We start from the raw sequence: 12,224 nt of genomic DNA on the forward strand, positions 1-12,224 counted from the left end.
TGAACCGCTGAAACATCAGCTTAGCACCGCACTGTGTGATGACAACAATACCCAAATTTACCATTTCATTGTGCTGTTACCGTAACCCGTGTTCAGCACTACATGGCTTGAAGGCTTCAATTATTTCCTTCCTTTTCCTTCTAATGTCAGAATTTCTGCAGAACATACAAACCAGCGGCAGTTTTTAACTTTAAAACTAGCACAAAGCAGCATGAAATCCATTCTGAATTCTGCAGCATCGCTCCGAATCCAGGCTGATCATACAAACAAACCCAACGCCAGACAGCAAAACATCTCCGGTTTTGTGTAAGGATGATGGAGAGGCAAGATGTAAAATAGGGCTCACATGGAAAGTGTCATTTCCTTGTAAGAGCTGGAATAATGGATGCTATAAAAAAACCAAATAAAAAAAAATACTATGCAAGGTCTTTTTCCAGGGAAGAATGTGAGAATTCATTGGATTTGGACATGAGACAAGAGTTCGTGCTAATAAAAGATGTGTTTCTTGCTTATTGTTGCCGAACTAAGAAGCACGACATGTGAAGGGCTTTAGCACGTGCCATTCTTCGTGCTGAATGTTGCTGTCATCTCCTTTCTCAGTGGCTGGGATTTGTAACTCGAGGTACATTTCACACTGATATTTTAAGCACCCAGCGAGGGAGATGGAAGAAGCGACACTGCTTTGCCTGCAGCTGGAGAGATCCTTTATTGCTCCTGTCACCGCCTCAGCCGTGGGCATATGCTCCAGCAAAGCCTGCCTGAAGCTCCTGATACTCTCTTTCCTTCTCTCACAGGACCATGCAGATATTGAGTGGAAGTTTGCACGGACAAAGCTCTGGATGAGTTACTTCGACGAAGGTGCCACTCTGCCCCCTCCTTTTAACATTGTCCCAAGTCCCAAGTCAGTCTGGTACCTTTGCAAGTGGATTCACAATCAGCTGTGCCCAGGCAACGACTCTTACAATGAACAGAAGAGGCATGAAAACCTCAAAACATTCACGGTAAGGAGCTGCATGGATTTATACTTCATTTTTCAAGGGTGCTTGAGCATGCTGAGGATCAGGAGGGGCCACTGCTCCGCTGGTGCAGTAGAAGGGTGCAGGATCATAACCTGCTAAGAGCCATGAGGAGCAGTAAGGACAGGACTGAACGGGTAACAGGTAACATAGCTGTGCCTTTCTCTTTCCAGGAGCGACACGCTGACAACCTGATTCAGAATCAACATTACCAGGTAAACTCTTGAGCATGTAAAGCTTTTACTTTCTATTTCTTCTTCCTGCTCATTTTCTTAATACCTTGATTCTTGCTTGCTTCTAGATTGTATTTTGGTAAGGGTAGGTCCTCTAAAAGGCTTTAGCTTACCATGGATGAAAGCATTTCCTCCTGAGGGGGTTGGTTCAGTAAATCACTGCCAGCCTCTCACCCCCTCTGGAGTAGTGGAAAGCTTGCTGGGTATCAGTCTGGCTGCTGAAGATAAAGGTGACCTCCCCATTCCCCTCAGAGAGACCACGCTGTCACACCACCCCGATTATAACTGTTTCCACAGCGTTTTTACACAGTCTTGAATTGTCCCTCCCCCAGCCTTCTCCGTAAAGCATCCCTACCTCAAATAGGGGTTGGGGTTCTCCTTTGGTTTGGACAGCTCAGGAGGAAGGGTGCCTTTGCTGAAATTCACTGGTTGGTTTGTTCTCAGGCCACCTGTCATCGAGTACTCATGGAAGTCAACCTACAAAAGGATGAAACTGTATTAAAAGCACCACCTTCAGTACTTGAATTCAGTGTGAAGTATTATGCCAGCATGCTGGAAAAAACCTCTCTAGAATGTGAGGTGGTATGTTAGGCTGTACTGTCCAAAGCCATTAGGAATTTGTCTTACTTAAGACATCCTGCTTTTTGAAGTGTATTTTTATCTGAAGTTGATGTTTAACATATTTAATCGCCTTTGACAACAGACATTTGGTACTTTCTGCCCTCGCAGCACAGCTTACGGGTACTAACAGTGGGATCGCTTAAAAAAACCTCCCAGTAAAACCTTGGTGGAGAGACCATTTCCATGCTCGCTGTTCAGACCTGTTACCCCTATTTATGAAGCGGGTGAGATGAAGGGAAGGTTTAGGGTAGTCTCTTCTGTACATAGAGATCAGCCTCTGCAGATGCTGGCCAGCCCTGACTGGTCTTGGGGTGATTTGTTGTCAATATACCCTGCTTGGCTTCCGAACTCTCCATCACCAATCTTCAGAATGCAAGCTTAGCCTGCCAGAAGGCACAGCACATACACAGGAGAGCGGCAGTCGGAAAAGCTTCCAGCAGCTGAGAGTAACTGGCTTGAGGACAGTTAAGAACATCAAGAGTTTTTTCTCAAACTTTTACATATATAACACAGCTGCTCACTGTAGTTAACAACTGAGCATTCAGGATGAAAGGGACAGCACCCTCTCCACAGGTTTGTTCTCTTTAAAAGAGCGTTCTGTTCTCAGGGTAAGGGATTTTCTTTGTAGACCACAGAGTCAGGACAACCACTCGGTAGGAGCTCGGAGAAAGGCAGCAGGAACAGCGTTTGGTCTGAGCCAGCAGTGAATCACGCGTATTGTTTCCTTTTCCAGGAAGTGATAAGAAATCTTGTGAAAAGGTACGTCGCAGCAATGATAAGAACATCCAAAACCAACGAAGGTTTAACTGAGGAAAATTTCAAGGTAATTTATCATTTCTTAACAGTAATTTAGTAGTAGCTATGTGCAGAGTTCAGACTAGCTCGTTGAGATGATTTGTAACCTGGGAATGTTATCTGAGTGTCTTCTCATACGATCATCTCCCAGATTTTAATATACCGCATGTTACATAGACAAAAGCATTGGAAAATGGTAGGAATGAAGGACCCGAGTCGCCCCATCACATTCCTAATCCTATCCCAGGCAGAGCCAAGGAATGAGTCTGGGTTAAGGGACACGAAGAACACTTCCCACAAAGTTAAAGCTGGGCCTGTAACAGGATTCCCTCCATACTCCTACATGTCAGCAGTGTCTCCCCGCTTCTGTAACTGTCTTGTTTCACTTTTTTTTTTTTTTGAGGTGGTTGGTCCCACAGTCTTTGGAGACAACATTCTTGTGAGACTCTGTCAGGATTACCAGTGTTGTTTTGTGTGTGTCACCAAATATCGAAGGCGTACGTGATATTCTTGTCCGTGCGATGTGGTGTCAGCCATTTGCATAACTCCGTCCAGCTCTCCCAAGGGAACGTGATCATTCCTTCCTGCCACAGATAAAGCTGTCTAACTCATGAGTGTAACTCACTTCTCCTCTTGCCCTAGGAATTAAAACAGGACATCTCAAGTTTTCGCTATGAAGTTCTTGATCTCTTAGGGAACAGGAAGCCCCAGAGGAGGAGTTACTCTACCAGCAGCACAGAGGTGTCCCAAAAGGATGAAACAAATGAGGACGGTGATGGAGAAAAACCCAAAGCCAAGAGTGTGTCTTTCAATGTAGCCAATAAAAAAAAGGACTTCAATGTATCTGCTCTAATTAAAACTATGTCTGGGTTCGATATGGTGGAAGAGAAGCCCAAAAGCAATGGGATCAGTAAGCGCTCCTTTGTCCGAAACGGAAATAGAGTTCAGAGACTCTCCAGCTCCAAGAAGGAGTCCTTCAAGAGGCTGGGCCTGCTCTTCTCCAAGATGAACGGACACGTACCTGAACCAAATTCAGAACCCATGTACACTATTTCAGACGGAATTATTCAGCCACACTACATGTGGAAAGACATTAAATATTCTCAGATCGATAAAGAGAAAGAAGAGAATTGTTCCAAAAGTGAAATTAACCTCAATGAGGTGGCCTACAGTGGGAACACGAGACTTACAGGACAGAGCAAGGAGTGCCCTGTGGTTTGTACCAGCTCCCTTCACTGTGCTTCCAGTATTTGTTCCTCTAATTCCAAACTTATAGACTCGTCAGAGGACGTGTTTGATTCTTGGGGAGAGGCCTGTGACTTGTTTATAAACCAGTGGAAAGATGGGCAGGAGGATCATGTTACGACTCGGCTCTAAGTCAAGCTATCCTAACGCTCGCTGGAAAACCTCGCCAGTTATTTGTCATTGTTTGCTCTCATCCGGGTCAGCATTACTGTTTCCTTTCTGTCCACAGGTGGAAAAGAAAGTGTAAAACTACTTCTGTTAGCCCAATTTCATAGCCATCTGCACCTTTTAACTTTTTTTTTTTTTTAACACTAAACTAAAAGTTTCACCACTTATAAGGTCACTATAAACCACAGGAATCCCTTCAGATGCAGTCTTAAGTCTTCAAACCCCACAGTCTTCAGACTCACCGCTAGCCGAAGAAACGATTTCTCCAGTGCTCTCACCATCACCCCACCGCCGCTGGGTTATCACTGCTGCTGCTCTGCGTCCTGCTCCTCTTTCCTCTCAACACAACCGGCTGGTGAGCAGTGGCTTAGCAGGAAGCTGAGAGTCATATTTAAAATCTTTTCAGAAGGGGTTTCAACTTATAACTGGCCTTTTGTTTTCTTTAAGCAATACGACCTCTGACTCTTTCAGTTGTGTTTTTTCAGGTTATTATATTCATATTGTAAATCGTTACTGAATAAGAGACCCCTTTAACAATCTAGCTAGAACACGTTATGATTTGCTTATCTACCCAATTCCGTAAGAAATTCCCTCTGCGGGGAGCAGAGTGACCTTCCAGTTAGGCTGACAGTGGAAGCCAGCACCTGGCCTTGCTACCAGCTTCTGTGTAGGTGAACTGACCCCAAACCAGCTGTGGCTGCTTGAAACACCAGCCTCAGTGTGGTTCTCCTGTTTCTAAGGGGCTGGGCCAAAACCCAGCCCCGAGCCTTGCCTGTCCACCCCACCCCTCGAGCTGAATCTGTTTGTTGAAATTCCTAACCTTCCTTCCACTGCTGCATTCGCTTTTTGCTGCCTCTCGGGGGGACATCAAGCTTTACAAGTAAAAACCATCCCGGTACGTGGCAAGTGCTAAGAGAGATCATCTTCCCTGTGCCTGTGAGCTGCAGTTCTGAGAAGCATCTTAAGCTCACACTGCAGCTGGCAAGTCTCTGCAGTTCCTTCTTTACCGTACAGCAAAAAGCAGTGCGGCAGGAGATGTTATCTTCTATTTCCCCACCGGGGCAGTGTCTGACAGGCCTGGCAATGTCACTGCGTTTGTCCCAGGGAAAAGACACCCCATCAAGGGCAAAATGGTTGAATGTTTAACTGGTTTTTGGGGTTTTTTTAACAATGTGATACTTGAACTGCGTTCTGCGTTGTTGCTAAGAAACACAGATGACTGGCACTTACACCACTTCAGAGCTGCGGTTAGTCAGCTGCTTTCTTGGAGGAAGCTCAGGAGGGAGCTCAGAAAAAACGGCCTTCCCGTAGGACAGAGCTTTGTCACTGCAGTCACGCTGAAGGCTCTGTTCCCAGGAGAGGCTAGGGGAGCTGGAGCAGACCCCAAGGGTGATGGCCAAAAATCACCTCTTCTGTGAGCTTGGTTGTGCATAATTTCTGTAAAAGCATAATGCTGGAAAATCGACACCTCCCATTGGCACGGGTCCGATTTTACCAGCAAGGGGCGGGAGCAGCTCTCGGGGCAGCACCCAGGAGTGCAGGAGCAGGATTTCTTACTACAGCAGCCAGCCCCCCGCGGAGGAGCTGCTGGGATGCCTGCAGCTGGGTACCTTGCCGGAGTTCTAAACCTGGCTCCCTCCTCTTCCTAAGGAAAACCGTGTCAGTGGGCATCTGTACAGCATTCCCTGAGGGTCACGGTGGAGCGCAGCTACACCAGGGAGAGAACTGTGAGTGATGCAGCCAGCTCCTGAGCAGAGCTGCAGGCACTGACACTCGGGACTCACAGGTTTTTGGTACAGACCCCACGGTGGAGACCACGGCTCTAGGCCAGCTCTGGTGTCAAGAACAACCAGCAACTAGGAGCAGAAATGCAAAAAAAAAGTTTGTCTTCCTCGCTGAAAAATGACTCCAGTCTGCTCCCAGCATGCAGGATAAAGCTCCAAATACTTACGCCTCTAGATGCGTTAGTTAAGGCAGAGTGAAAAGCACTTTTCTATCAACAGATTTCAGGCTTTCATAGTAATTGCAGGGTTAGATTTGTCGTTGACATCTTCATCTCCTCTTCCTTCACGAAAGGCTGAGCCAAGTGACATTGGCGCTGCACAAGGAGACTTGCAAAAGCTGAGGGTCAGGGGCAGCTCGGTGGCCGTTTGTGAAGAGATCCAGCAGCCCTGTCTTTCATGAGGCAAATACGCGGGAGCTGCAGTCAGCACCAACTGAAGGCAATTCTCCAAGCAGCTCACAGGAAAAGCCCACAGCCGAATAAACCAAACTGAGCATGTTTCTGCGAAGATGAACATTAGCCGGAGCTGCTGCAGTGGGGGTGAAGGAAAGGGCTTCAGTCATTTTATGTCTCACCTCACCACGCTGCAGTTTATGAGCTCTGCTGCCAGCAAACCTTTGTGGTATTTCCTATGTAATGAGTGAGAATGAAGACAGTTCCAGTGGTTTACACAGATGACATCAAGTGGGTTTGAGGCAGGGACAGAGGCAGGGTTCACATCCATGGACGGTAGGAAGGCTTTTAAGTTTTCCATCAGAGCAACCACGCTGCTAGTGCTGGTACTGCGTCATTCAGTCACAGCACTGCACTGACAGGTACAAATAACGAAATGAAACGCAATTAACTCCACAGTGGTGCCCAAACGTACAAATGACACTGGGCACCAAAACTCCCTTCTGTGCAAACTGCTTGAGCTGTGTTCCCCTGCTGTGTCCTGAGAGGGCAGGGGTAGGAACAGCGCTGGCACAGCAGGATGGACACTGCAGCCTGCAAAACCCTCTCGATCATGTTTCATTGAAGGTGAGAGGTGCATCACGTAGCTGCTCGGCGGGGACTTCCCTGGGGTTTGTTCCATGACTCAGATACTTCCTATCTCCCAGCTACGAGTGAGTCTGAGCTGACTGTGGAATTTCACACAATATTTGATGTGGCTGTGATGAATACGTGTGTCCAGGAGTTCGCAAAACTGTCAGATTGGTCCCCTCAAAGGCCAAATTCTGTTTGATTGCATCTATGCAGCCCCTTTGGTAGCAATAGGCTTTATAGCAGCTGGTGAATTATTACTCTGAAACAGGAGCTTTAGGGCAGGGAAATTAAAGTGTCTTGTGAAAAATACATTTGATAAGCAAAACTTGGGGTTTTTTTTTTCATTCACTTGCAGTCACAGTATTTGGGATTTCACCTGCATCTTTCTATTTTCAATTGCTCAAAAAAACCCACATTTTAGTGAAAGTTACTTTTTCCTTCAGAGAAATCAGTGAGCTACCCCTTTGCTGTCAGGGCAGGTGACCAGGGCAGGAGCTGAGGAGACACTTGGAGCTTCTCCTGCGCGGAGTTCAACTTTCCTTGGCTGGGGTTCAGGATACACAGCTGGTACACGCCTGGCCTGTATTCCATGGGCTTCAGTAGCAATCCTTATACGTATGCAAGGAATTTGGGATTAGGAATAACAGAGATCTCGGCCACTTGCTCTTTCTTTAGGTTTCCTGCTCTTGAAGTCGTGTTATTTCTCACCTCCCATCCCTGGTGTCATTTTCTCATGGCTTTTTAAGGCAGCACATCTCCAACATCCAGGGTTAAGAATATCAAGTAGAGCTGGAAAGCGTTTGTACTCAGGTCAGAGACTAAAGAAGTTGTTTCAGAAACAAGAAGTTCACTGAGCTGCTCTGTGTATTTGGATTATTGCATTTGTATATTGCTTACTCACTGGCACCTTTGTAAATACTGGAGTTTTTGTATAGCGGTCCCCACAGAGGAAGCATGCGCAGCGGCCAGAGCCCAGGGTAGTGACCAGGACTCCTGGGGGCTATCCCCAGCTCTGCCACTGCCTCACCTGTGTGACCCTGGGCAAGTCACTTAGCCTCTCTAATGCCTCAGTTTCCCCATCTGTAAAATAGGGATAATAATACTTTCCTACCTCGCGGGGGGGTTAGTTCATTATTTATAAGCACTTTCAGATCTTCAAATTAAAGGCGCTATATACAGTAAGTAGTTAATATTCGTAGCAGTAGTATGTACTTTTATTTTCTTACAACTAATTCAGGTTAGGATTCAACTGTATGTCCGTTACAGTAGTTTTCCACGTAGAAAACTGGCATGGTTTCCCGTGGAGGGAATTTAGGGGAATTCTGCAGTGGACAGACCGCAGGAGCAGCGTACCCTGGCAGCCCAGACTCCACCACCCTTGCTTTTGTGATTTATGTCTCACCCTTAACGTTACCTTACTGTATTTGCATTTCATCCTTTTTCTGATGGTACATTTAACAATTTTTAGCAGAAACAGCCACTGTAAATATTTAAAGTATTTAAATAAATATATTCATGTATAAATATAAACCCTTACCTTTTAAAGAGGTTAGAATTGGTTGATGTGACGGACTTCTAAGCATGGGGAGGTTCCACAGGCAGCCCAGCACTGATGCACGTGGCAGGACACTGGAGTAGGGCTATAGGAGAATGTCACCACACATTACTGCCTCCTTTGCATTCACTTTTCATCCCATCCCTGGCAAGGACAGCATGTGGACAAGGGCTCACAGGAGGATGTGCGATGCCCTGGGGCAAAGGGAGGCAGTGGCTGGAGTGAAACCGCCCTGCTGCCGGTTTTGCCCCCAGGAGCAGGGTAAGGAGCAGCCAGACATGTTCCTCGGGCAGCAGCGTGTCACCAGCTCAACAGCTGCCGGAGGAGCCTGGCCTGGACAGTGGGAGACTGTTTCCTGTGTCCCTACAAGGCAGCTCTTTGTCCTGATATCTCAGTAGGTACAATTTGTTTTTCCTTGGTCCTTACTCAGGATAAAGGTCTTTGGTTTGACTGACAGGAGCTCTAAGATGTGACTTGCACGGTAAGGGTGCTGTGAGCATCCTGAGCTCCCTTCTGGAACACGACCAGTTGCAAGTGTCTGCATTGGATCTTTGGACAGTTACTAACAGTGTAAGTGAGGACCTGATTTACCGCAGGGTTTTCTAGCAGTTAGAAAACTACAAGAGCACCTGCTCTCGCACCAGTAAGTGTATGTCCCACTTCCCTTGGGAGTTCTCAGCTTTGCTTGGATAATTTTATTTTCCTTTCTGAGAAGCCAAAATCCCAAAGAAAAGTCTATTTCAGTTAATGAGGAATTTGGGGTTAATTTCTGGCTGAGTTCTCCTTCAACCAATTAATCTGTCCTGTAGTGTGCTAACACTTTTCCATGGAAGATCTGCGTAGCCTCAAAGGCTGATTCCCAAAGAAACGGGATCACCCTCCCACCTCTATTGCCATTCCACAGTCCAAAAATAAGCAAACCCATCCCAACCACTAGGGCTGCCTGGAATTAATGACGGTTATTACTTCACTAAAAGCTCTCTGGAGCTGTTTTTGGGGTGGATGCACTGTAAGGGCCTCTTCCTGGCAGCCCTGGCCAGGCAGGCAGCAGGGCTGGCTGCAGCCTGCCCGGGTGTGCTGGAAGCTCTGGTGACTCGCATTCGTGTAACGGTAAAATTCAATGGAATCGGAGAGACTGCAGTGAATGCTGAATCAGCTCACTACAGGAGCTTCTAAAATAAACTTACCAAAATAACCTGTAGTTTTCAGCAAAGTCTAACTGGAAACCTAACAACTGCAACAACCCTCTGCTGGACTGTATTTCTGGAGGAGGCAGGCAACGTTCTGGGCCAGGCACATCAGCGTATTTTCTAAACAGTTGTAACTGGAGTCCATTTCAGTCCCACCCTACTTCTTTACCTGTTTCAGGCTGTTACACTTCTACAAACAAGTCATTTATGTAGTATTCACAGAACTGCCTCCACCCCAAACAGCCAGTGCTCTGGAGGAAATTCCTGACCTAGAACGATTGGTTTAAACAGAACATACTTTAGCTAAAAAAGTGTATTTAAAAGGCGGACGTGTTTGATGCCTTTCTTATGTTTTATGCTTCAGGGAAGCACTTTTACCTGCTCTGTTTTCTTAAGGAGTGCAAAACAAAACCACCCCCCCAGCTGTAACAGCAACAGAAACTCCCTCACCTAGCTCAGACCACCCACCATCTTAAAAGCCAAGCTGATCTTGCGGTTCGTTCTTTACCTACTGACCCTTCTCGGCCCGTGGCTCACCAGCGACGGGAGATGGTGTGGCTCGCTCCTCCTGGCTAGCGCCGCCTCCCTCCGCATGGCTTACCTCGTGTATTTGGTGGATTTTTTTCTCTTCCTCTCCCATTTAAAGCATTTCCATCTCAGCAGTAGTTCCTAAGCAAGAAGAAACGATGTGCTTAGGAGAAGACATGAGCGATGCAGGAGCTGGCCTTTTGAGCTAACACAACACTGTGATACCGTCAGCCAACAGAGGGAAATGCCTTTCGACTACAAATTGTTTTTGAGCAAGGGGGCACTTTGGGGTCTAGCTATTTTTGGGGTATTGTACTGTCTTATTTTAAAACTGCTGAATGTGTTTAATAAGGTGGTTGTGGGAACTGGAGGGCTAGGGCTCTTTGGGAAGCAGAGGGTAGAGCAGATCCTTAAGTACTCTATTTTCTATATACCAAGCCCTGGAGACCGGGCATACACCACCAACAGGTTTTTTAGCAATCAAGTTTTAATATCAGATTAAATCTTCATTTAAAAAAGCTATCACAGAAATGGCTTCATACCTGAGCATGTTTTAAAATGTCATTTCACTTCATGGGATAAAAAAAGATGAGGCTTTTTTTTTTCCCCCCTCCTTTTTTTTAGTTTTGGTCAAAAACTTGATGGCCTTTTCCAGGCAAAAGAGCTTTTAGATGTAAGAAATTTGTGTGTGTCCAGACAGAGTGGGGACCTCAGCACCTGCCAGTTGAGTAGGAACAGCCACTCCTAGAGAAAGAGGGGGAGACACGGGGAAGAGCAAAAAGCAAAAACAAACACTGAGTTTTATGTACTTTTCTACTCGCATCTCTTCTGTCCACAGTGCAGACTCCACATCATACCTGCGTATAACATGTAAAAATGAAATTATGTACATAATAAATAAAATGATTTATTTTATGTGTATTTTTAGCTTAACTGTAAACTGAGAAAAAATAAAAAGCATTTAATTTTTTTCCCAAAACTGTAAGCCTATTGAAATTCAAGGTGTTTCTACCTTTTCAGATGTAACATTTCCAGCTGCCTATTGATAATAAACATTTATGAACAGCAACGGATCTGACATTTTATAGTTTTTAAAAGCCACGTTCAGCACGGACTTCTCAAGGGCTGTCAGTGGTTAGATGAGCACTTACGGGCTCCACTTTTGAGGGACTTACATTGGTAGTTACATCAAAAAGACTCAGCACAGTCCTGCTTACCTTCAGTGATGTCGGCCACTCAGATTTGAGCAAGGTCATAGGCAAGAGCTAAACAACACCTGGCTGGGAAAAAAAAACAAACCAAAACAAAAACAACCCCAAACATTCATTATATCCTCCCCACCACAGAAAATAGCAAAACACTGCAACCATTGGTAAAGAAAACGCACCAGTAAAGAGAATTACTCCTGTACAAAGGAGTCTAATACCATTTTAATGGTGTTTGATGCCTTTCTTATGTTTTATGCTTCAGGGAAGCACTTTTACCTGCTCTGTTTTCTTAAGGAGTGCAAAACAAAACCACCCCCCCAGCTGTAACAGCAACAGAAACTCCCTCACCTAGCTCAGACCACCCAAAGACATCCTTCGACCAGCACATCTACAGCCACCCCACTGGAATACACAGCAGCAGAGCCAGTGGCGTAAAAGAGTCACGACGTGACAACATACAACTATATTAACGTAATTTTCTCAGATACGGTGCCCTCCAAGCAGATCTCAAAGAACTGGAGATGTGCAGATACATTCTAGAAGGTTTCTATCAACTACCAGAGGCTCTTGGTCAAGCCTCTTGTAAACCAAACGTTTCCTCAAGTTAAGCAACGGCAATATCCCTTTCCTTAAAATGCAGATTTCTGCCTGAGGGAGACAACGTGGACACCTGAAAATGGCTTACACCCCCTCAGCCATCCCTGTGCCGCAGCAGATGTGGCCAGGGAGGGAAGGGGGAGGCAGGGGAGGATGATTTGCAGTTCCTTGCGCTTCCTGAAAAGTAATACAAATCACACATTCTCATAATCACCACAAAAATTAAACCAAATATTTTTTGCTTTCAACTATGACAGAT

The 12,224-nt window shown here is 45.9% G+C and overlaps 1 protein-coding gene across 1 annotated transcript in view; it reads left to right on the forward strand.

The window, feature by feature from the left end:
* The window catches only part of TRPC5 (transient receptor potential cation channel, subfamily C, member 5), a 58,804-nt gene extending 54,762 nt beyond the window's left edge, over window positions 1-4,042 (forward strand). The window contains exons 7-10 of the mRNA XM_010138805.1: window positions 795-1,001; window positions 1,190-1,231; window positions 2,604-2,693; window positions 3,308-4,042. Of these exons, the coding sequence (XP_010137107.1) occupies window positions 795-1,001; window positions 1,190-1,231; window positions 2,604-2,693; window positions 3,308-4,042 (1,074 nt within the window). The remainder of the gene's footprint in view (window positions 1-794; window positions 1,002-1,189; window positions 1,232-2,603; window positions 2,694-3,307) is intronic.
* Window positions 4,043-12,224: the final 8,182 nt, after the last annotated feature.

The sequence above is a fragment of the Buceros rhinoceros genome, unplaced genomic scaffold, assembly GCF_000710305.1.
Source record: "Buceros rhinoceros silvestris isolate BGI_N320 unplaced genomic scaffold, ASM71030v1 scaffold5326, whole genome shotgun sequence".
Taxonomy (NCBI): domain Eukaryota; kingdom Metazoa; phylum Chordata; class Aves; order Bucerotiformes; family Bucerotidae; genus Buceros; species Buceros rhinoceros.